We start from the raw sequence: 24,803 nt of genomic DNA, 5'->3' as shown, positions 1-24,803 counted from the left end.
GGTAGCATTGGAGGTTCATGGTTCAATTTTGCGTATTCAGAACTCATGATTCACTTTTGCGAATTTTTTTTTCTTGATGCGTTTCAGAATGTTCATTCCTGTATTGACATTTTCATTCTCACAGCCTCAATTATGTTTCATCGTTTTACCACATTCGCTCGTAGCCATTGCGTCGAGGTAAACAAAACTCCGCCATTTAATTAATTATATGGTTTCAGAGGATTTGAAAAGAGAAATAATTTCAAACACACACTGGCAATTAATCGTCCGACACCATTTTTACAACCCAATGTGAATCGTATGTTTTTTCATTCAAAAATGGAGCAAAAAAGAGAGAAGAATCTGCTGTCAAAAAAAAGATTTACATTCGTACTTTCATATCCATTCAAAGATTTGTTTGATCCGATTTCAATTCCTAATCGAATGTCACACAATTCAAAGCATTTCGAAGTGAATGAAGGAAGGAAGAAACATAAAACAGGTCGAAAATATCATAAATTGTTGTTAATAACAAATAAGACAAATACAGTGAATCAACAATAATAATCATTTTAATGGAATTAACAACCAAACCTTGTCAGACTTGAACTACTCAATAAATAAATGTGAAGCAAAAAAAAACCAAGTATTTGTTATCAATGAGATCGGTTGTGTGCTGTAAATTTCTGCGTTTCAAGGAAATGAAAGAATTGATTCGTAAGAGGTAAGTGCACTACGGTTCATTGTTCATTTCAAACCGATGCTTTTGAGCGCGGGTGTGGCATTTGTTACCAAGAGGCGGCTTGTGGCCTGATAAACTACACTAAAGAATCGAGAATCTTATGGAAAGTCAGACATGTACAATACACACCATCCATTTTTTAGTTGTCGCAAATGCTCTCGATAAAATCTCAACGGAAAAAGCGTAAGAGTTCTAGTGAATTATTGTTATTCAAATTCAAGTGCACTACGGTAGAAACACGTGTTTGTCATTCCATTATCAGAAAGAATCGCATGCACTCCATCAATCTACATGATCCACATACAACATTCGTGTTTAAAAAAAAATCACAATAAATGGCTGTAGCGTACAAGGATTTTTCAAGTGAGTATAGTGTAGAACGTAGTGGTATTTATCAAATGAATCCTAAACAAATGCAATCCACATTCATCGGATAAGAAAAGAACGAGAGATGTGCTCACCGGAGCTCGAGTTGAACGTGCATCGAGAAATTTTGTCCACTGTGAGTGTACACAGTGCATGGAAAATGAAGAATGTGGCATTTGCTCTTTTCATTTTCTTACGCTATGGGCGAAGTATGTTGGGCTTGTTTTATTGGAAATAATATTGTTGTCTTCATCCATGGATTGCGTAGAATTGAACACTTACGTAGCAACCATCTGTTATTTTTGGTTTGTTTTAAATCTGGATTTCTTCTGATATTTTTCATAGCACTTTGTATTCAGTGCATAATTGTTCGGTGTGAGTTAATAGGTTCCAGCATTAAATTTTAATTCAAAATATGCAAAGGGAAAAAATACAAAAACAATTTATATTTTGTTCCTAATTACCACCTAAAATGACCGATTAATTTACAATTCTGTAAACAAACACATTCTTTCCCTTTACAACTCATAATCTCATCGAGTTTCCATTCGAAATTGAACAAAAATCCGTTGGTTCGCATCATGTACTTCGCAACATAAAACCTTTCATTATGCGCCACCTTTCAAAAGCATAGAAAAAAAAACAACACAAAAACCGTTCAAATGTTTTATCATGACGTTTGTAATTTGCTTTTTGTTTTGGGCGAATTCGCCCATCGATATTAAAAAAAACTTTTTCGTTGTTTGACAGTGTGTTCGCTTCCAGCTGTCATTTGTACACGAGTAACATAATTTTCCCTTTTTTCTTCGTACTAATTCGATGGATGGCCTGGCATTGATTCGATTGTTGGCTCGTGTATTTCGTCAAGAGTGATTATGCTGACTCAAAGTGCTGTGAAAATCGTAACGTTGCAATCAATATTTATGTTTTGGCGTTGTTTGCCGGTATTATTGTGGCCGTAAATCGAAAGTTTCATTGAAATTTTGCGTTTGAAAGTAGCAAAACTACGATATTCACATTCGAAAGTGTAATGAAAAAAAAATTTACTCTGAACAAAACAAAATAAACCAATTAAGAAATTTGCAGAAAATTCCCATTAAGCGTCGTTCAAAAGTGCATCAACTGGTGATTTTTATACATGAAAATTTTCATTTAAATGTCTATTTGCTTTTAAAATTGCCGTGATGTCATCTGTGGTAAGAACCAAATTTTAACATCGGAAATTATTCGAATTGACAATTGAGCGAAAGTGAAAATGAAAATATCGCATTTTTTGTTGCGCCCAGTCATAAGTGAATGGAATGGTTTTGAAATGAGTCAGTATGAATATGTGTGTGTGCAAAAATTGAAATTGATGCCAATATGCTGTAGCCCATAAATGCGATACGCATTCGTGTATGTATCGTTTGCATCGCATGTGTTTGTTTTTTTCGGCATTTGGCGTAGTTCTCACATTTCTCATTGGCATTGAATACATATACATAGAGTGAGAAAGTAGCGCAGCACAGAGCATAAATGAAAGTTATCTAATGAAACTGGCGTATTTCAAACACTGCGACAACATTCACGTATTTTATTTTTCATTTGTGTGCGGTCGGGGCTTGTGAAATATCTACAACCACAAACGTCCCGTATTCAAGTTGTTGTTGTTGTTGATATTTTAATGAGCGACAACCGTGTCATATTTGATAAATCATTTTGTATTTTCATCATCGTCCCGATTGCTCTTTATCAAAGCCACCTAGTTCATGATTTCTTGACATATTTTTTTCTTCTGTCGTACTTTTCCATAGATGTCATCGTCATCTGCAGACGAAATAATCAAAAAATGTCACGATGTTGGCGAAAAATTTCAGACCGAGAGTAAAAATGTAAACACAGCTGGTCACCTTCACACAAACACAAGCAATCATCCCGTGCATTATTTACATGAATTGCCACTCGCAGCCGAAAAGCGATATGAAACACTGTTCAGCCAACTGGATCGAAATGGTATGAAATCGATTCGAATTGCTTCGCCGTATGTTGAAATGGGAATTTTTCGTGTTTATTGATTTTTCCGTTTTGATTTCATTTTCAATAGGCAATGGACAAATTGACATTCATGACCTAAGTGAGGCATTGAAAGACATCCACCTGTCGCATCAGTATGCGGAAACATTTTTACGACAAACTGACACAACCAATCGTGGTCATGTGAATTTAGCCGAATTTATTCATTATGTACGCGAGCACGAGAAAAATCTACTGCTTCATTTCACACATTTGGATAAGGACGGTGATGGCAAAGTGAATTTGGATGATTTGATATCGGGATTCAAGGAGCTGGGCATCGATATTGACGCTGATGAAGCGTTGAAACTGTTGAGACGTGTCGATCAGGATGATACATTGATAATTAGCTATGACGAATGGAGAGACTTTCTACTTTTGGCACCTTCCCATGACATTCATCACATCATCAATTTCTGGCGACATTCTACGTATCTCGATGTAGGCGAAGACAATTTTGTGCCTGAAATCGCCAGCGGATGGAGACATTTGGCGGCGGGAGCGGTGGCCGGAGCCGTATCACGTACGTGCACCGCACCATTAGATAGACTTAAAGTGTTTTTACAAGTTCAAACGAACCGTGTGCGAATTGCCGATAGTTTTATTTATTTATTGAAAGAGGGTGGTATACGGAGTTTTTGGCGTGGCAACGGTATCAACGTACTCAAAATTGCGCCTGAAACAGCTCTCAAATTTGCTGCATACGAAAAGGTTAAACAACTTATCAGACAAAATGAACAGAAACAACTTAGTATTTATGAAAGGCAGGTTTTGGTTTTGGAATTAAATTTACACTTTTTTTATTCGATTTCTCATCCATTGCGTTACATTTTGATTTTAGGTTCATGGCTGGGGCATGTGCTGGTGGAATTAGCCAAACAATAATCTATCCATTGGAAGTATTGAAAACGAGGTTAGCTTTAAGAAAAACCGGCCAATACAAAGGCATTTTGGATGCGGCAATAAAAATTCATGCCAATGAAGGAATATGCAGTTTTTATCGTGGATACGTCCCAAATATTCTAGGTTAGTTTCCAAAGATACATTCTTTTTTGCTTATCACTTTGGTTTTGTATGTTTTTAAGTGGATTTCTTCTCACCTTCTATACAATTAATGCTCTATAACTGTGATTTTTAACCAGGAATCGTCCCTTACGCTGGGATCGATTTGGCTGTTTATGAAACTCTCAAGCGAAAATATTTGAATAAGCATGAGATGGATGGCGAGCGACCAAGTTTCTTCGTTTTATTGGGTTGTGGTACGGCATCGAGTTCTATCGGTCAACTGTGCTCATACCCATTGGCGTTGATTCGGACCAGGCTACAAGCGCAGGTCATCAACAATAGCAAACAACAGCCGGCTATTCGCCAACCAGAGCACACAATGTCTGGCATTTTTAGACGCATCATCGAAACCGAAGGCATCACCGGACTATATCGTGGAATCACACCGAATTTCATTAAAGTTTTGCCCGCCGTTTCGATTAGCTATGTTACTTATGAATATACAAGTCAAGCGCTCGGTGTCAGTATGTCGTGATCATTTAGCATCATAATCGTGATTTATTTTTATTTTCTTCATTTTAATGAGAAACTTTTAGCTGACAACAACACTTCCTTACTAGCAAATTTTGGACTATATATACAGATATTCCTTAGCAATACGACACACGTGCAAATAAATGTTAACTGCTTAAATCGTGTAGTTAAAATTCTAACTATTTCAAACGAATCAAGCTAAACGATTTTCAACTTCTATTGAACTATAAATTGTAAAAACTAAGTAAACAAAACAAAATAGTAGATGTATTATTTTAAAACAGAAAAGATGAGCTCGAAATATCAATAGTAGTGACCTGTATTCAGAAACAAGAGTAAAATCTCTCGCTAAAATTATGCAACATTCAAAGAAGAAAAAAAAATACAAATTGAATTACTATAATAGATAGATCGTTAAACAAACGGAAAAGAGAAAGACATTATTACGAGAACATGGGAAATGATATGTTCTTTTGAACGCATGAAGATAACATCTAGTATTTATTAATTTATTAAATAGAATATTTAATCGAAACGGGGAAAGAAACACAAACACAATTTTTTAACCAATCCGATTTTTCTTTTGTATTTTTCCCATTTTTTCACACAATTCTTTTCTATATTATTTATTTTTCGCTTTAATTTTGTATTTAAAAACAATTCAAATCATCATTCAGATCAATCGTTTTCACTTTGAGATGAAAAACAAAATTCTCCCTTTCTCAATTACACATGTATACAACAGATCTTATTTTACTTGAGTTCTAAGACTTTGTGATTACGACTGTGCTTTGTTTTTTTTTTTAGTTGTTGAAAATAATTTTGCCATGCTTCGGACGTGTTCCTTTTCATTTAATTAAATTATGATTTTATTTATTTGCAAAAGTGTCTGCTGTACTGAAAACATGTTACATTTTAAGGTGAATCTTACTTTTTGACACTAAGAGATTTAAAGAGAAGACAAATGACTTCAGCTTCAGTTCAGGATAAGCGCTACGACTCCGATATTTCGGAGGCAGCGTTTGTGATAAAAATGAATCTAGAAAATGTGTTGAATTCATTTGAAACCTACGGCAAACGTGCTTATTTTTCATGTAACAAGCAGTTTGAGTACAAACAATTTTGTTAAAAGGAAAAAATGTTCATGATAAATGCAAAATGACCGAGATACGAACACTTGGATGATTATAACACGTCAATGAAACGTTCACGGCTCCATTGATTATCGCACGCTCTAGCGATTAACCAAAAATACACAATATAAACTCTTGCACCGTTCCATGTTTGAACATATTCTCTTTCTCTTTCAAGCACTGGTTTTCTGTTTTGGCATTGAGCTGATTACCTAACTGTCAAATAGTGTAATTACATTTCAAAACACCAATAAGACTTTGAATCAAAATTGCAACAAAAAAAATGTTCTCATTGTATTAAAATGTGCGTCAACTTGGTTTGACGTTTATCGTTCAATAGAATTTATCGGTTGTTTTATTTTGTCATCATTTTCATTCAGCGCTTGTGCAACGACAACGATTTAGTGGAGCAACATTCCCAGAAGTGCAGTCGATATTGGAGGAAATTTTGAGCACATGATGTGCAAAGATTGACGCTTCACTGTTTCAAATTCGTTTTTCTAAACAGTCAAGTATTGTTTTGCTGGCAGCGAGTTAAGAAACCAAACGGTTTCCACAGATAAAATGTTTACAGATTTTAATAAAACAAGTGAGACAGTTGCAGAGTGCACAAGAAGTGATTTTATTGAATATTTTTTATTTAATTTTGAACTTTTTTTTGGCTTTTGTAGTTGAAAATTGGACATGGCAGCAAACTCAAATGGAATCGAACAGATAAATTTTTAATAGCTGTGTGACGATAAATTTATTTAATGAAATAAAAAAAAATGGTTTTTCGTTCGCACTGGAAGTCCTGTTTGGTTGTTGATTCGACAAATTCATGTACTAGCGACAGATGAAATTCCTTTTGCCTTCATCTTATTTATAATGTTTTTTAGATTTTCACGAGCTTTCAGCAGTAAATCCTTGGACACATTTGCATCCACTTCCAGTTGATATATTCTAGACTCATCTGCTGATCCATATTCATTCTTTCGATTTATACGTATCGCCTCCGCTTCAAATAAACCCACAAATTTGGCAAGGTTTTTCATTGTGTGTGCGACGCCTTTTGATTTACATATTGGGAGCTGGATCTCTGCCGTTTTGCGCTTTTTCGATGGATTAGGTGGCGTAATGACGCTGCTTTTTTTCAGTTTTTTCTCAACGTCCGCTGTTTTTAATTTTACTTCAATTGTGGTGAGGCATTTCATGACGACCTCTTCATCGTCAAGTGCCGCTAATATATTTTCCAAATCCTTCAAAAGCTGTGCATCTTCACCTGGACTCACTAAAATTTCGATGATTTCAGCATACAACAAAGAAGCCCATTTGAACGTTCGTTTGCAATAGTCTTCCACGATGGGTGATATGTTTGTCGTCTCTCCGGCATCAACCTGACTATCGTCACTGCTATCGCTACTTTTTGGCATTTTTTGTCTAAACTCCACAAAATAGTTTAGCTAAACTTTTTTTCCTTTTCAATCTCTTGATAATACTATAAATGAAGTTAATAATCAAAATATTTCCTCGTTCTGTATTGTGTTTTATTTATGAAGACACTCAAACACATTTGACGCAACTGAAACAAACGAGCGTCAATATGGCTGATAATTTGACAGCTATGTTAATGTCATGCGATGAATTGCCCGATTGAATTTTTAGTACATGGTCATACGGTAGCGGTTAAGACGAACAGTGGCAATGATTCTAGGATTATGTATTTTGAATCAGTCGTTGTTAATAAGTTCCAGACCAAGTTTGCAGAAAGTTACTTATTCATTATTTTTTGAAAATGTTTTTCTATTATTAAGTGTTCATTAACTAGCGCGTCATTTACTTCATTCGTTAAAGGTGGATCAACGTGCATTTCAAATATTCAAAAAGGATGGTCCATGGTTGAAGCTGAACCCACGGCCACCGTTTCATTGGTCGTTGCTTGAAGAAACAGCACTGACAAAGGTATTCCGAAATTTGGACCTGTATAAACTGTTGCAAATTGGTGACATCAACATGATCTACCAGCGGATCATGGGCGTGCACAAAATTCCGAAAAGTATACTTGATATTAGTGCAGTGAGCAAGCATTATAACACTCGTCATGCGTTCAAACAGCTTGGTACATTTGCAACGGAATTGCGTGTCAATGAAACGGACATCTAGTGCATAAGCGATCAGTATACCTACATCAAGGAGATTTTCCGATCAATCAACAAACGATACACAGTTAGACGCCTCAAATTCATCGCAATCGCCTTGGATTGATCGAAGGTAAGCCATTTGGTTCATAACATTCCAGATGCATTCAAAGAAATCGAATCATTGGCCATTGATACCGATATCTGCATGGAAAAACATATAAAGAGAAAATCAATCTAGCGTTTGATTCGTCATTGTCAATCCGTTCAACCTTTTTCAAGATTTAAAAAAGGTTCAATGTGAATTTGCCTCTCACTTTTTCCGCCATCCAATTCATATTTTTAGATTTTATGCTTTTGAGAAAGAAACGAAGTTGGCCATATGAACGAATCACGATATGCGATTTGTATACGCACTGTTTCGCTCTTCAGACTGTATTCTATGTATATGCTTTGTGTACCATAGCGTGGAATATCACGAATACAAAGCGCAATGCATGAATCAATCTTATGGGTGGACAGAATGAACATTTGCAATTTATGTCAATGACTAACTAATTAAAATTATCTTCAACCGGTTTTCATCATACGAAAAAAAGGCCGGTACAAAGCATATATGCAGACACCTATTCAATAAATGGAAATCGTATTCTTGGTTGATTCAAAATCATCGACAACTGCCGAAAGAGAAAAAAACGCTATCAAGTTTCGGTATAGTTTTGAGTAGCGGAGATGACTGTTTTCATGAAAAAGATACGCAATTAAAGAAAAAATGTGCACAGCGTTGATGCAAAACATGCAGGACATCAACATTTGGCGATCTGTAACACGTCAACGCAACATTCAGGATACTTAAAAAATGCGGTTGTGTGAAGTGTCACGTTTGAGATGTCAGAAGATTGGTGTGTGTTCGTGCGAGAGCACCAAAGACATTGGTTCGAAATGCATTTCAGTACAGCGAAGAAGATTATACTGTGCTAATATATGCAGCGGTTCTTATGCGGTCAGTTGAAAAGCTGTGTTTGCTCTGTGCACTTCCATACGATTTTTAAGTCAGAGTGATTCGATCAATTTATGATTGAAATCGGATTTTCGGCATTTTTTAAACAATATTTCTTCAATAAAACACAAAAATAACTGAGATAAATTTGATCGTCATTGAAATTCGTTTGGTAGTGAAATAGTATGAATCACACATCTTCGTGTTAATGCAGCAGACACTTTCAATATTGAATGAGTGACGATGCTGAGTGAGCATATCATTTCTGCAAATACACGCGATTAACTTTGAAGTGAAAATTGTTTGCAGCAAAACGGCAATAGATTGCAATCAGTTTGATCAGTTCGATTACATTGGAACCCGTTGAAAATGGATCAGAGTGTAATTCGGAAAGTGAAATTGACATCGTTGCGAATTGTCGATTTCAAGAAGCTGCAGAAGGGACTCCTCTCTTGGAATATTCAACCGGTGGGAACCTTTGGTGTAATCAGCGTCAAAGATTTCTATGGTAAATAATCATTTGAACAGTTTAATGGTGAACAAAGTCGAATTGATCGCAGTTAATGAGTTTAAATGCTCACAGAACGAACGACGCTGTTTCAAGCATTCCAATTTGGTTTTGGCCACGATACTGATGCTCAAAAAGCCGAGGTCATTGTGACATTGCAACGTGGCAACGGCGTGGGTCAGGTGGAAACATGGCATTTCAAGCATTCAAAGAAAGTGGTCCATGGTGTGGCACAAATGGCATATGGAATACAGATCGATGGTGTCGATGACGCTTTTCGAGTAAGATTTGGTTCAATATATTGCATTTTTCCTTATTTAATCATGCGAATCATTGAATATTTGATCAACAGGCGGTCGAGCAAAAGGAGTATTTCAATCAATTTGCCGAGCTCAAGGTGTGTGCATTAACACAGCCATTTTGTTTTGGAGGTGGCATAAAAAACGCACTCGCCACAAGCCACATCGATTTGCGTCCATTTTTGGAGATGTATTTGATGGGAAAAGAGCAAAACAATGACTACGACGAATTTGATGGGTCGGTAGAAATGTTGAGCGATCAGAAAAAGGTGCTGAGTGCATGCAACAAGAAAATCAAGCAAACCCAGGAAGCATTCAACAAACAAGTTGAAAAAGAAAAATGCGAGGTATTCATTGATATTCATTCATTTTTGAGCTGCATTCAACATAAATATTCTCCTTTGTATCGATAGACCGATGGGAAGCGTGATTTGTGGTTGCTACAGTTGTTTTTCTATCATACATATGCGGCAGTTTTGCGTGACGAAATATTTTCACTGCGTCAGCAAATTGACAATGGAAACGATTTGCAAGGCGTCGAGCTTCGTAGGCGAATTCTCCAACGGGTGAGTGATGAAATTTTGGGTGATGAAACAATGAGAAGCATTGAAGTGATTGTTATGTATTTCTTAGGATGATGATTTCACTGCAAATGGACTTGTGGAACTGGCAAAAATGGACTGGAAATCGCGTCTTGATGTACCTAAGATTCAATCATTGCATTCATATCAGCAAGCTGTGAGTGATTCACGATATGTAACATTTTAGGCACAACGCAAAACCATTCAAGATAAAATTGAAGAGGAAGCCCGAGTTTTGAGCATGACCAATATAAATGCTGCCAAACAATTTGGCGAAGCATACGCTCAGTTCGAACACGACAACTTGGATTTGATCATCAAATCGGAAGACGAACGATTCGACCTTTTGTTGGCAGAGTATGGCAAAGTGGGAACCGATTGGAAGACGAACGATGGCAATGGCAATAGTCCATGGTGCAAGCAGCTAGAAGATGCCAAGAATGAAGCTGCAGCAAAACTTCAACGAGCCAAATTGAGCGATGCGGAAATTTATCAATACAAGGGGGCTGTAAGAAAAACAAACATTGCATACAGATTGTTACGTTAACGTTTCAATTTTATCGGTTTTACAGGGATTCACACTCAATCATTACACTCGTCTACCGCCCTCTGATGGCTTCTGCACTGTCGAAACGACGGATTTTGATCCAAAGAATCTTCGCGATGAGGTATTGAAGGGGAATTTTCATGAAGACAGATCCATGCATACTAAATTGTTATGAGTAATCAATATTCAATTGAACATTTCAGTGGGACAACGAACCATTGAACGAACACGTTATTGTTCATATTACTCGTGGTTACGAACACCTTGAACCAAATCCATTCGGACGTTTGATTTCGAGGGATGATTCAGTAACGAACTTCGATGTGCTCCAATCATTGTCGTCACTGATGTTGGTGCAAAATTCCATTGAACAGAAGGATTACTCGGAGCTGGGTGAGACTGTGAAACGCATCAAGGTAAAAGTCGTTACACATTTTCGATGATATTTGTACTTATTAGTCTGTGTTTTTGTTTTGTTTTCTAGGAAAAAGGATATTCTGGAATCTGGTATCGCAAAGACGATGCAGAAACGGCGACAATGGACCAAGAGAAACACGATCTTGAGAATAAAGTCAAGGAAACAGAACATGAACTGGCCGCAAAGTATTCGGCGGAGTTCAAGAACATCTGGTCAGATCTTGGCTTCGGCACTGATACAACGGAGATTCTCAGTGGGATTGATTGCATCAAACGTCATCAGGACGTTTTTGCAACCAGTCAGCAAGCCGTACAGCAGCAAATTGATCTCTCCGAACAAAAGGTGGCCGAATTGAAATCGTACCAGCAGCGACTTGACACTGATGAGTCGTTGCGGTTGGATTTTCATGAGCAAATGACACTAGAAATGTTCATTGAAGCGGGCAAGAAAATAGACGAATCGCATGAATTATTTGTCAAACATGCATGTATCGACTCATTGCTTCTTTTGAAAGAGGAATTTTTGGATGGCGCAACTCTGGCAATTGAGCATATCAATATTGTCATCTCGGTAAGACAGAACGTTAAGTCTTCTTTTCAATATTAATGCACGGCCACAAAATCTCTGTTTTAAAATCCTGAATATTCGCTTGATTTTTACAGAAGTTGGTGTTGGACCTGCCATTTGATCCCACGAAAGAGACGTGAGTATTTGCTGTATTTTGCTCTTCATTTTAAAGAGAATTTTTATCGTTCTGTTATTCCAATTAGATCACCGAAAGCCTACTTTGATCAAATCTCTCCTCGGAATGCCTGCACGTTCGGTGGAGATGCATCGATTGATGAGATTTTCAAAACTGTTGCTTCACAAATCAGCAAGATAGAATTGGAAATCGGACACAAAGACGGTCACATCTTCCACAATGATCCAGAGCTGAACGCATTGGCAAAGAAGAATAAACGTGTCAAGAGAACGATCAATTCAAAGTTAGTTGTCGAAAAGCGTCAGGTGGCTGCTCGAGCTGATGCGTTTGAGAAGCGCTTCCTGCACTTTGTCAAGGTTTTCAGTGAGATGTCACTCTATTGCCACTCAAAATGGAATATGACATTGACATTGTCATACGAAGAGCCTGCACTGAAGTCACCGATAACCATGCTGGTGACTGATCCGATGATTGGTTTTGATCCGAAGCAGATCACAACGTTGAGCCATCACGCTGCCGCTTTGGTTCTGAAGTTGGCCATAAACCAGGCTATTGGCTCACCGATTCTGATCATTGACAGCCTTGATTACATCATTAAACCAGCGTTAATCGGGTAAATTTATTCGAACTCATTCAAAAAAGAAAACACCATTAATATGTCTGCTTATCTCATCATTTTCCAGTCCAATCATGAAGCTGTTGCAAAATATGACAACATCGCATGAAATCCAAGTTATCTCCATGATGGTGAATCCACAGGAAGAATTGACAGCCACCACTACACATCACATGTGGATCAATAAGACGGTAAGTCGGTTGACGGAATTTTCGTAAAATTCAGCAGGAAAGAGGAAGCCTAACCAATATTATATCTATGTTGTTTGTTGATAGGATACGGAAGAAATTGTTGAGACTACAGACCTTGTGGTTGTGAACATTGATGGAACGCGCGCAGCATACGATGAGGCCAGCGCAGCATCGAATCAACCATCGATGGAATGGCAATAAACAATTCGTCAAGAAATCGACATCAAATGACCAACTCAGTTCAATTACAACAAAACTCTCAACGATTCGTTGACAACGAACGGGCTCCTCAAATATTTCGAACATGAGAATACTTACATTTTACGTTTATTTTTCGTATGACCTCACCAACAGTTTTGATTTAGCTTTAAGAGAGAAAAAAAATACCATGAAAAATGCGTTTGGTTCCATTTTATGTTCTTATTTCAATTTAAATCGATTTATTATCCAAAAAATGTAGCAAATTGATTGCAAACGGCTATAACATAAACAGCACTAAAAAATGTTTGAGTCGCATTGAAAAAAGTGTGCCGTTCAAATCGAAATTTTTTAATTCCCATTAACAAAAACAACAGAAAAAAATGTATCTTCATGTTTTACAAGAACCTCAATCTTAAATACAATAATTGGTATCAAACAAAGTGGCGAAGTTTTTTATTTCTTCTGAGTCCGTTGACGTGTTGAACGTTGCGATGTAGATGCTTCAGATGTTTTTGATTTCTTTGATGCTTTAGACACGGAACTCTTCTGTGATACGATCGATTCAGTATCGCTGTGATCGAAATCGAACTGCTTCTCATCAACAGTATCATCGGCCTTGGCTTTGCGAGCTTTTCGTCGTGTGGTGGTGGGTTCCACGGCTGAAATTTTTTCCTTGAGTTTAGCATATTTTTCAACAGTAGCTCGTTGTGAACGAGTCAAACGACTTGTTTCCAAATAATCCTGGGACAATGTGCTTGTAGTTTGAACTTCATCTTCGGCAATGGCTGGTAAAACCGAACCCGAACGTGTGGCGCGAACTTTGCTTGATTTTACTGAAGACGTTTCATCGTCAGTATTTGCCTTGCGACTGCGTGACGAAACAATTGAAGAAGCTTCCGATTGGGTGTCATCATCTTTTTTACTCGATCGCTTCGATGTTCTGCGCGATTCCTTTGCGGAATCAGTGTCTTTTGGCGATTTTTCTGTTACGGATGAAGTGCGCCGTGATCGTGACTTTGGAGTTTTACTTCCGATTTCCTCTTTTTCTTCAGCTTGATCCGATGTGTCTGATTTTAATCTCTTTCTTGAACGGGTTTTCGTTACTTCAGCATCCACCACTTTTGCTTCATCGTCAGCAGCACTAGACAAACTTTGGATGGAAGTGGCACGTCGTGTTGTTCTCGGTGTTGTTGGTTCTTTTTTGATTTTGGATTTCCCTTTTTTCGCCGGTGATTCTTCGTACGCACTTTCAACAATTTTCGAAAGTGTTTGATGTGAAACGGCATTTCGAAGTCGTCGGCTCGGTGCACTTTCGTTTGCATCGAATCGATCACCAAGTTCTGAATCCGAATCGGTCGATTCAGATTTGACTTTTTTACGCTTTGACACTTTAGTTTCTTCCTTTTCGTCAATATCGTCCAAACGTTGTTGCGATGCCGCTCGTCTTGTTCGTGGATTGTTGATATCTTGCATCGAAACTGATTTTGCGCGTGTGCTACGACTGACCGGCTCTTCTTTACCTTGATTTCCACTATCCGAAGTGCTGGATAAACTTTGATGCGATGCTGCACGCCGGGGTGCGGTGGTCTCTGATTTCTTTCTGCTTGGTGATTTGCCTCGTTTGGTTGTTGTTGTCGACGATTCGTCGATTGTACTTTCGACAGCATCCGATAGACTTTGATGGGACGTAGCTTTGCGAAGTCGACGGGTTGATACACTCTCTTCTGCATCAAATTTATCGCCAAGACCTGATTCGGTGACCGATTTGTTTCTGGTACGTTTTGTGACTGTGACTTTTGAGGTGCTTGGCTCCTCTTCAGTTGGAACTTGGGCCGATGATTCTTTTTGCTGCGAAGCACCACGTCTCTTACGCTTTTTGTCTTCTGCGTCCGGCTCACTGGCGGCTGCTGTCGTTTTGACGCTTGGCTCAGGCATCAATTCCATTCTTTCGATTTTGATTGTAAAATCTCTTTGCTCTGATGCACCACGTTTCTTTCGATCCACATCTTTAATGATTGGTTCAGGTGGCTGTTGTGATTTTGCACGTTTAGTTCGTGGTTTGGGCCTGGTTTCTACCTCAATTTCGTCCATTTTTGTCAACGTCTGCTGCGAATCCGATTTTTTCAGCTTTGATTTAGCTTTCGGGTTTGTTTCAGGTAAATCGGCTTTACTACTCTCATTTTCTTCATCGACTTTTTCAGCCGCTTCAACTTTTTTCGGCGTGTCCTGTTGTGAAGTCGTATGTCGTGTTCTTCTTGCTGGTGTTTTTGGTTTGACTGAATCATCTTTCTTCGTTGTTTTCTCGGGAGAATAAATTTCTTCAACTTCAATTGGTTTAAGTTGCTCTGGCTCTGACTCAATTTTCCCCGGCTCATTTTTCTGTGTAATTCCTTGTGCCAAAATTTCAACCGGTTCAGTTACATTAAATGTACTTGTAATGGCAGTATTTTCAAAGATATTTGTTGGTTCAATTTCGAATTCGGTAACTTCGATTGGCTCAAGATTGTCTGGAGTTGTGCTATCAACAGCCGTAGTTTCGTCAATTATAACAGCTTTATCTTGCATATTTGTTTCATCTTCTAACGGCTCGACTTGAATTGGAATATAAACAACTTTGCTCTCTTCATGTGTTCCAGTCGTGACCACGTCGTTAACCTGATCCTCCACTTTGTCTTCAACTGCAGTTTTATCATCGGCAACAAGTTCTTGTGTCTGCTCTTGACAAGCCGATTGTGCCTCATTATTGTCTGGTTGCTGTGTTTGTTCTCCGCTTGATGGTTCACTGCTGCTCGATGGAGCATGACCATTTGATGGATCGTCCAAAATCAACTGTTCGGCTTGTTCGTTTCGTTTTGATGCCATTTGAACGGCTTCCAAATAAACGGATCCTTGATTTTGTTCACCATGATGGCCATGCATTTCAAATCCAAATGCATCGTTATGTACGTCCAAGTCCAACATTTCAGCATCGGCCACACCCAAATCACCATAAATCATTTCATTCATTGCCTGCTCTTGGGAAATCAAGCTGGGCACTTCGGTGTCGTCTGGTTGAACGTCAAGTTGAGCCGATTGCAACTCGGTGATACGATAGTCATCAACATGTTCATACTCAGTGGATTGGGGTTGTGAAGTGGTGGCAAATTCATCATTTATGTCATACTTCAAATCATCGTATTCGTTGTAGCTATGTGAATCGGTAATTTGTACATCGTCTGAAGACTTGTGCGATTCATCGTCATCATCGTCATCGTCAGAGCTGCTCGAAATCTGAATAACCTCATCATTTTCCTCATTATCGCTCTCTTCGTAGACTAAATCGCCTTGAATTTCGGTGTCAGAGCTATCCTCACTGGAAATGGTGTTGTTTGAAGACGATTCACTCTTCGACTCATCATCATGAAAATCGTCAAGATTCACAACATCCTTCTCACTGTCCACATACGATGCTGATTCAGCCGCCGTTTGCTGTGTACAAATCGAGCTGTCTTCTAGGAAATTTTTCGCAGGCGTAGTCTCACCGAATGAACTCGTGTAATGCTCGTAACGATTGATTTTTTGCATAATCGATTCACTTGCGCCCATCGAACTATCAACCAAATAATTTTGTGGGAACGTGCGAGTAGTGATTTCAGTTTGTTCCGACACAGTTTCGGTGACAACGATCGTTGGAATTGGGCTATTTTGTGTTGAGGTTGGCGTGTCTGATGCAATTTCAATATTTTCTTGAACTTGCTCAAGGTTTGGTTCATTTCCAATGCTTTCCATCGAATAATCAACAGTTGATTGATCATCAATTGGCTTATCTTCTGTGTATTCCGACTCTTGCACATTTTGCTCAACTTGCTCTACGATTTCCTCGTCGATTTGCTCCTTAATGGAATCCTCATGTTCAGAAAGTTTCTCGAAAGCGTCACTTTCACTACGCTCCGATGCAAACGATGATGAATCTTGTAGTAGGTTATGTTTATGTTTAAACTGTGTTGCATCCAATTCATCAGTGGAATATGCCATTGAAGCTTGTTTCACACTCATTTCAGATGCATCTTTTAGATAATTACGTTGCTTCGCTTCCGAAATGGTGGCATAGGGTGAATCATCCGTTGAATAAACGTATTCTGGCTCCTTATCTTTAACCAATTTTTCGGCTTCGCTTTGTGCTTTCAATGCATTCGATGTAATCACATTTTTACTCAATGATCGTGACGATGAACGTTTTGGTGTGGCTCGTTTTGGCGTTGATGTATTCAGCACGGGTTGTGACGTAGCAGTCTCATAGTCGACCGAGTCGTCCAAGTTTAACTTGGAACGTGAGCGTGTTATACGCGTCGAGCTCATCATTGGAATTTCCGGTGTTTTTGATCGCAATCCACGTCGAGATTTAATATTTGAATTCGAAGCTGCTGGAGCATCATTTTGATGTGATATACGTGACAGCTCATTATTTTCAGCAACTTGAATTGATTTTTCATGCTCCTCTTGCACCTTCGATGTTTCTGGTGAGTAAAATTCGTCGATGGAATTCGATGCAGTGCTACTTTTGCCCGAATGAATCGCTCGCCGTCCTTTGATTGAATTGGGCGAATTCAATGAGCTTGAATCGTCATCTTCCTCGATGTGTCCTGTCTCTTCAATGGCTCCCAGACGATACTCGTCATTTTGCGATGGAATTGTATAGCAAAATGGTTGTGCATTGAAATCAACCGATCGTCGGGCTGAATGCACTGTCAACGACGGTGATGTTGAACGTCGTGAAATTATCGAACCTGAAAAATTTAACGAATAATATAAAAAAAACAAACAAATAAAAAACCAATTTTATTAATTTATCGAACCTGCTTCGGTGTGTCGCTGTTTCAAGATACTCTGTGGCGTTTGGCAACGACTTTCAATGCGACTGTGTATGTCCAAGCGGCTGCTCTTCACTACAGGTGTACTAAGCAAATTGACCGTATCGCATAGTTCACCCAACGAATTGCGTTGATCATTATCGATTTCAATGGTGTCATCCAAATCTAGACGATTCACTGCTTTCTTTACCATTTGATTCTGATTCGTTAGCGATGTCATCAAATAGCTATTTATACCGGGAGCGTGCTTCTTCAGCGGTTGATCGGCTATCGAGAATGAGTCAGTGCGTTGACGTTTGGCTGCCGGTTGCCGCTGATCCGGATCTGCATTATTTTCATATGAAATTTCCTTGCGACGCTTCAATAGACCGATATACGGTTTTGGCTCCACAGTCGGTTTGTAATCATCGACTTCTTCCAAATCGAGATCAACGCGTATATTACCCAAAAGTGGTATGTGATACTTTTGTGACATACTATTGAAACCAGTACGTTTTGCCGATACGATTGCTCTGTGGAATACACTTCCAACGACATTTGCATTAGTATCCACGATGTATGGATTGAGATGACTGCTCAACGGACTGGTTGATTCATTATTTTGCTGTACATCAACCCGCAGACGATCTTTTATTGCCATGTATTGATCACAAAGTGCTCGGTTTGTCGTATTCATAGCCAGTTTATACGACGATATTATCATGTCTTGCGTATTTTCTAGCTTCTTATGCATAGCTATCGATCGGGGTTTGTGTTTCAAATCGTCCAAATATGTAAGAGCCTCAATGTATCGATTGCGTTGCAGTAAATACAGCAATTGCAAATTCTCAGACAGCAAAGAGTCACATGTTTTCAAGAATTTACACAAAATTTCACCCTCCCGTTCCGTCAACGACAAACCAAGTACATAGTTCCACTTTTTATGCTCGTGACACCCTTTGAAAAACTCCAACAAAAGATGCTCATCGAATTTGGAACGTTGCAACTCGAATGCTTCGGTGATTAAGTTGTTTGCCAATAGAGTTTTAATACGAAGTGGTGTGTTGATCGATGGACCAGGTGCACGTATTGCTTGCAGTGCCAAATTGGGCATATCACGTATCAGAAGTGTGTTTACCAACAACTCTTGTTGCCACTGCGATATTAGTCGGTCACTGGTCAGCGGCGAAATGAGCTCTTTCAATGCAATCTGTTCGAAAATAAGACACACAATTAGGGCCAAGACCAAAGAAGACTTAAAATAATTGACAACCTACCTCATATTCATTGTGATCCAAATTCCAGAATGCTTGTGTGGTTTTGATCAGCGATGAATTCAAATTGAAAACGGCCGGAAACTTGATGAGATTTTGCACGACGTTGAAGTGTTCGGCCTCCAGAACCATGTGTAAATCAAGAAAAAGGTAGACAAACAGCATGTATTTGTTCTCCAGCGTTATGCCGGGTATCAAGAGAATGCGGAGCATCGCTTGTAATGATGGCGGTGGGTACAAGCCGTCACCTAGTCCATTGTTCCATTCGTTCCGTAGCAAATGAGAGTTGCACTCACGATCGATGAATGAATCGATGTACAAACATTTGCAGCTATTTGTTTTTGGTGTGATGTTACTGCGATCAATGTCGTAGAATCGCTGCCGTTGCTCAGTGTAGAATTTATTCAGGATCCGATACGGATACGGTATTGCGGTGAAAGTATTATTCCTTGCTTCGGGTAGCGACAGTTGATTCCAAACGATTTCGGGTAACAGTCCCATGTTCAGCAACCATTGAAGGACTTCTTGGTACTCTGATGTCATGCGAATCGAGTTGCGTTGCATGGTGAGCGTATCAAAAATTTCATCCGGTATGTACTGGCGATAATTCGTGATGATCATGTGCAAAAGGTCGGCCAGTAGTTTCAATTGCCGTGAGTAATGGGCAAGAATTTTTCGTGACCGTAAATCGATTGTGATGCCTGAGTCATCGAACAGTGGTACACAGAGATCGTTGCATCGGTCTTTGATTAACGTTGCTTGATGCCAAATCCAATCGGTGAGCGTTGATAGGGTCAATCCATCATCGTTGACACCACGGCCCATGTGACTGCCATCAGCCCAATGCTGCGCACATTCTCGCAATAAACTCATGCAATTGTATTCCAATGCCATTGATAACAGAAACTCTTGTTTCAATCTCTGGAATGTTGAAGAGTTTTTTTAGAATAAATTCGAATCTTATGACAGATAGCTTGAAATAGAAATGTTGTGAAAGTATTTGAAGAGAATATGCCATACCTTTGATGGGTTCGCATGATAATTTTGGTCGCTCAACTGTGGAATCAGCGAAGCCTCCAAAAACTCGACGAAACATTCATCGGGCATGAGAATAGCAACGGCACCTGTGCTGCTTAATTTCTTGATGGCATTGTTTTGCAATCCAGCCCATTGCAGCTTATGAACGATTGTCGTTTTCAATTCAATCAAATCAAAGCTCAACGACGTCGGGTAGAAATGCTCTTCGGGTCGTTGTATCGAATTGAAAGTTACTACTGACTTTGGATTCAGCCAAATGTCCAACGGTGCGTCACCAATTTCGACTGGAAACGGTGCCAAATAGCTTGGATAATCTCGCCAGTCACACATGCGTGGCATTTGCTCCTTGTACCATTGATTCAAATCGAAAACCAGCACGAACGATGACATTCGATTGGTCCATGCTAACAGGCACAGGCTGTACTGTTCATCTTCTTCATCGGAAACTATTTTAGTCACCGATTGGCATGAGATTGGCGTTGATTCTCTTTCATGAATTGGAATCGTCAAATCTGGTCGACACCATTGAAATGTTTCGTAAATATTCTCGCCATCTTGATAGGTTTTCGACGTGAACGAAACGGAATGCATCACAGCGAATGGGAAATTATTTTTGTTAGCATGAAATGCCCAAATATATACGCATGGTCTTGGATCGTCGGCCGGTTCTAAGAATGTCATTTTTAGAAGCGGTGAATCGATCTCTGGTGGGTATGCCAAATGGAGAGCATTCAAATCGCACAAGTTGAATAGGGCAAGCAAACCATTCTCAAGGCCAATCACAATCATTTGCATTTGTGGCATTGACAGTATTGACGAAATGGGTGAAGGCTGTTCAACGACAGAAAAATCCAAACGAATGCCCAAATTTATGTTCTCAAGCCGCGTTTGCTTGATATGTACACGAACTTCATCCTCATCAATTGGCGCCGATAGTAGTTTGCACGACGTATCATCTGAGTTTGGATTGAATGGTTTCTGTCTTGATATAGCTGTAAAATAAAGAGTGTTGTCGATTAGGAACGTTTTTTTCTGTTGAAATATATAAAAAAAAACTCACTTTCTCTACATCGATTCAGATTCAAATCGACCAAGAACACTTCTCCAGCGTCAGTTCCGACCGCTGCACAGCCGTTGAAAGTCTTCAAACAGCCACGTTTGCATGCAGCATCGCTTATGAAACAGCAGCTGGTGATTTTGTCAACCACGCCGATGCAATGAACAATTCGAGATCCTTGCACCGAAAACAAATACAGTAGTCCGCCAATGGGCACTCGTTGAACGGCAATGATCAATAAACATGAGCTAATATCATTTGCTGTCACTTCGGCCACACAAGTGACGATACTTTTCTCATCGAACGAATGTCCGGCGACTCTGTGTCCAGTTCTGGTAGATAACACCTCGACATTCGATCCGACTGCAATCCAAGCAAGTTGACCACCTCGAATCACCCCACCAAGAAATTCCTCTTCATTGCAGATGCTTGCAATGCCTATGTTTTGCGAAACAAAGAAATTCAGTCATGTCATTGATCAGCTTGAGTAAAACAACTGTTCAATAGAAATTAAAATGTTTATCTTACCCGATGCATTCGGAGAACTCGATTTTAGTTTCTGTAAAATTGTTTGCGACACAGATATTCGAGATTTCGACTCTAATTCCAAACTTTCCGGCCGCATTTTTGCGCTGCTAAGCGTATTGCGTGCTATGCGGCAATCCCCTGCGATGAACAAAAACACACATTAGTTTAACTGTTTTCTGAGACGCATATGCGAATATTCATGTACACACCAATTACCCGTCCAAGTTTTTATCAACACCAGTGCCAAGTACACAATTTTAATCGAAATTCAACAATCGGGTGTTGTTTTTTTTTACATTATCTCACTGAAAATTCGCTTTATTTTTGCTGCTCCCGTGAACAATGTGTGCAGCTTGTCGTGTTTGTGAGGTTACATTCGATGGCTTCTTTGATATTATGCTATGACATTTGTGATGGCGCGCAAAAGCAATACTCACCGTCTGTCAAACTTCCAGTGGAAGTTTAGTACATTGCGTTCAAACTGTGAACGTTATTGGAAATTAGTACGAAGTTCCAAGTTTTCTGTAAACGACTGAAAACAACGAACAAACGGAATGAAAAAACAAAACAACAATTGAATTCATAAATCAAGACATTTTTTATTGGAGAATTTTTTTTCGATAACAATTTTTTTCTCAAAATAAATAACATTTCTAACAGTTGATACATTTTAGTTGCTATTAATTCGTGCTCTACACCGACCACTTTGACAGAGTGCTCTTCGATCCAATACCAAGTTGAAATTACCATTTGGACCTTTGACAATGCGCATCGGAATATTTATGCCGCCGCTTACTAAGATTGGTGCCCCTGGAGTGGTATTCGATTCGGTCGTTGATGGGTCGGCAATGTCATTCGAATAGGAATTATGCTTCTCGTTTGGGCCATATTTAACAAATTGTGGTCGTTCAAAGCCGTAGTTATTTTCTTTGGAGAGTTGGTATTTAGGTGTTTCATCGACTTGACGTTTTTCAAGTGCAGAACTACCACTATGTTTATCAACCGTGGTCGAATCATCTCCGCTCCATGGTTGATTCACACTTTTTTGATGATTTCCATCAGCTGTGGTCGGAATGTGTTCCACTTTATTTCCTTCTGTGTCACTCTTATCCGCCTTCGCAATTGGGTTTTTGCCGAAATGATTCACATTTGGTAGCGCAAACACGTTTAAACCGTCTAATGAATCACTGTCACCGTCATTTCTGCCTCGTTTTGGTTTTTTATTCCCCGAACTTTGCATGAGGGAGTTCAATTGGGTGTTTAGCACTTTGATTTTCCGAAGCAGCTCACTTTCTACTGTATTCAAACACCTTCCAGTTGTACATTTTGACCTCGATTTGCGCTGCGAATCTTGTGCATTGTCGTCGATTCGATTGTACTTCGGTTCATCATTGTCGTGATGATGCTGATGATCAATATGCTTCGTTAGTTTTCCTTGGCGTAGTATCTCCTCCAGAATAACATTGAATGCATTAATCAACTCGTCGTAGCGGTCGTTTTTTAAATTTTCATCTCGACGAACTTTTGCGACATCGTCGTCATCATTCGATTTCAACTGGATTTCGCCTGTTCGCAATAACAAATCGATTAGCTCTTGCCCAAACTCGGTCTCATTCGAATAGTCTTCTAATGATCCATCCGTGTCCAATTTATAAATTTGGTTGTTGTCACCAAGGCATGGTTCATGCGGCAATTGAGCAGGAATCTCTTGTTCAACACTTATAACAATGTCATCTTTTGGACTACACATTCCAGTTGACCTACGAAAACCACATTGATTAGCATAAATTCACAGTTTATTACATCATAATTTAGACACTGATGGTTCAAAAAAAAAATTGAATGAAAAAAATTGTTTAACTGATGAAAATTTTCACACAAAATATGTTAATAGCTCACCTATCAGTTGGAATAGCACCAGCAAAAGTCATGCAACATAATATCGTTGCTGAAATCAGCCAACTCTTGGCACACATTGCGAACATCGTCTGTTTCACCTATCACCAACAACAAAATACGGCTCGTGTTCTGTTAGTCGTCTATTTATATGCTTAGAACAAATGCTGAATCTGCAAATTTCGTTTTTTACAGAAATTATTGTTTCTACGGCATGCATAAATATAAACAGCCGCCACAATTGAAGAAAAACAGTTGTTAACAGCTTAGAAGTATTTGAAAGAAGAGAATGAAAACAATACACTGATAACTGCCACTTGTCTTGAATTCGACTCAATTCGGAGAATTCAAATTTCAACTGATTTTACGACTAGTTTAAGAAGAATGGATTTTCGAAGGTGATGCCAAAATTAAATTCTGACTACACTTTCTGCGATTCAAGAATACAAAAAGAATAAGTACGTACATTAAATTTAGGTTTTATTCACAATTTTCGGCAATTATTTTGGGTGTTTACTTTTGATGCGATAGAGTGGGGTATAGCATGAATGCATACAAAATTTTGGCATATTTTTCTTCAATTTGTCGGTGTTTTTTGTTTGAATCTGCTGAATCACCAATAAAAACATTGAATAACAATAATATTTTTTTAAATTTGGATCTTGTCTATCATTTTCAAGTAGATAACTTTCGAAAATATTTTCAAATATTCGTCTAAAAAAATTCATGTTTATTTTTACGCTATCAAAGTGTTAATGAAATAAGCCAGCTACTGATGTGTTTATGTTAACATTTCCCTTGTATCTCATAACACACGTTTTATGTGATCAAACATTCATATTTAAACATTTCTACTGAAATATGCATTTTTATTTCTCATTTAAGCAAATTTCAATAATCTTCCAACTGAAGATGAACCTCTCATTCGAAAAAATGAATAATAAGAAGTTGAAGCACAAGCAGACATCCATCTACGCGGCAAAATATGAATGTTGAATGCAGCGGCAATAAAAGGACGCAATAGTTTCGCATATTTAGTCGGCTTATGTGTGCCAGTGTATTGGTGAGAATCAAGCAGCCTATATGCTCATTTCATTCTCAATTTACTCTTCTACCGTATTTCTTACCTTCCGAAGGCCCGCACATTTATGGCACATTCCGCTACTTACCTTGGCGTCGAGAACTTGTT

General features: G+C 38.7%; 4 protein-coding genes across 7 annotated transcripts; 2 read left to right on the top strand and 2 right to left on the bottom strand.

Annotated features, from left to right (window-relative positions):
• Positions 1-1,825: 1,825 nt before the first annotated feature.
• On the top strand, positions 1,826-6,153 carry LOC129576324 (calcium-binding mitochondrial carrier protein SCaMC-1-B-like). 2 transcript variants are annotated; one of them, XM_055461258.1, is made up of 5 exons: positions 1,826-2,283; positions 2,881-3,079; positions 3,171-3,903; positions 3,981-4,165; positions 4,282-6,153. In XM_055461258.1, exons 1-5 carry the CDS (start codon positions 2,272-2,274, stop codon positions 4,677-4,679), a joined length of 1,527 nt encoding a protein of 508 aa, XP_055317233.1. In that variant the 5' UTR covers positions 1,826-2,271; the 3' UTR covers positions 4,680-6,153. The 2 variants fall into 2 exon arrangements, with proteins under 2 accessions (XP_055317233.1, XP_055317225.1); XM_055461250.1 differs by lacking the exon at positions 1,826-2,283 and adding an exon at positions 2,559-2,655.
• A 1,491-nt stretch (positions 6,154-7,644) lies between these two features.
• Positions 7,645-13,432, top strand: LOC129576316 (uncharacterized). 2 transcript variants are annotated; one of them, XM_055461234.1, is made up of 14 exons: positions 7,645-8,061; positions 9,238-9,436; positions 9,512-9,717; positions 9,789-10,082; positions 10,149-10,301; positions 10,369-10,434; positions 10,504-10,824; positions 10,889-10,984; positions 11,067-11,279; positions 11,348-11,851; positions 11,944-11,984; positions 12,052-12,597; positions 12,668-12,791; positions 12,876-13,432. In XM_055461234.1, the coding sequence occupies exons 2-14, from the start codon at positions 9,298-9,300 to the stop codon at positions 12,990-12,992; spliced, it is 2,820 nt and encodes a 939-aa protein (XP_055317209.1). In that variant the 5' UTR covers positions 7,645-8,061; positions 9,238-9,297; the 3' UTR covers positions 12,993-13,432. The 2 variants fall into 2 exon arrangements, with proteins under 2 accessions (XP_055317209.1, XP_055317201.1); XM_055461226.1 differs by lacking the exon at positions 7,645-8,061 and having other exon boundaries at positions 8,798-9,436.
• Positions 13,202-22,153, bottom strand: LOC129576310 (protein ELYS homolog). Of its 2 annotated transcripts, none has more exons than XM_055461201.1 (7): positions 21,928-22,153; positions 21,719-21,856; positions 21,194-21,628; positions 20,116-21,125; positions 19,099-20,016; positions 17,828-19,031; positions 13,202-17,758 (listed from the first exon to the last, which is right to left on the bottom strand). In XM_055461201.1, the coding sequence occupies exons 2-7, from the start codon at positions 21,813-21,815 to the stop codon at positions 13,446-13,448; spliced, it is 7,977 nt and encodes a 2,658-aa protein (XP_055317176.1). In that variant the 5' UTR covers positions 21,816-21,856; positions 21,928-22,153; the 3' UTR covers positions 13,202-13,445. The 2 variants fall into 2 exon arrangements, with proteins under 2 accessions (XP_055317176.1, XP_055317185.1); XM_055461210.1 differs by having other exon boundaries at positions 21,935-22,116.
• Positions 22,154-22,388: 235 nt separating this feature from the next.
• LOC129579942 (uncharacterized) lies at positions 22,389-23,976 on the bottom strand. Its single transcript, XM_055470139.1, has 2 exons — positions 23,618-23,976; positions 22,389-23,478 (listed from the first exon to the last, which is right to left on the bottom strand). Exons 1-2 carry the CDS (start codon positions 23,701-23,703, stop codon positions 22,389-22,391), a joined length of 1,176 nt encoding a protein of 391 aa, XP_055326114.1. The 5' UTR covers positions 23,704-23,976.
• Positions 23,977-24,803: the final 827 nt, after the last annotated feature.

The sequence above is a fragment of the Sitodiplosis mosellana genome, unplaced genomic scaffold (assembly GCF_009176505.1).
Source record: "Sitodiplosis mosellana isolate CC-2019 unplaced genomic scaffold, AAFC_SMos_1.0 Smas_scaffold_1, whole genome shotgun sequence".
NCBI lineage: Eukaryota > Metazoa > Arthropoda > Insecta > Diptera > Cecidomyiidae > Sitodiplosis > Sitodiplosis mosellana.
This window is presented reverse-complemented; position numbering and strand designations above follow the sequence as displayed.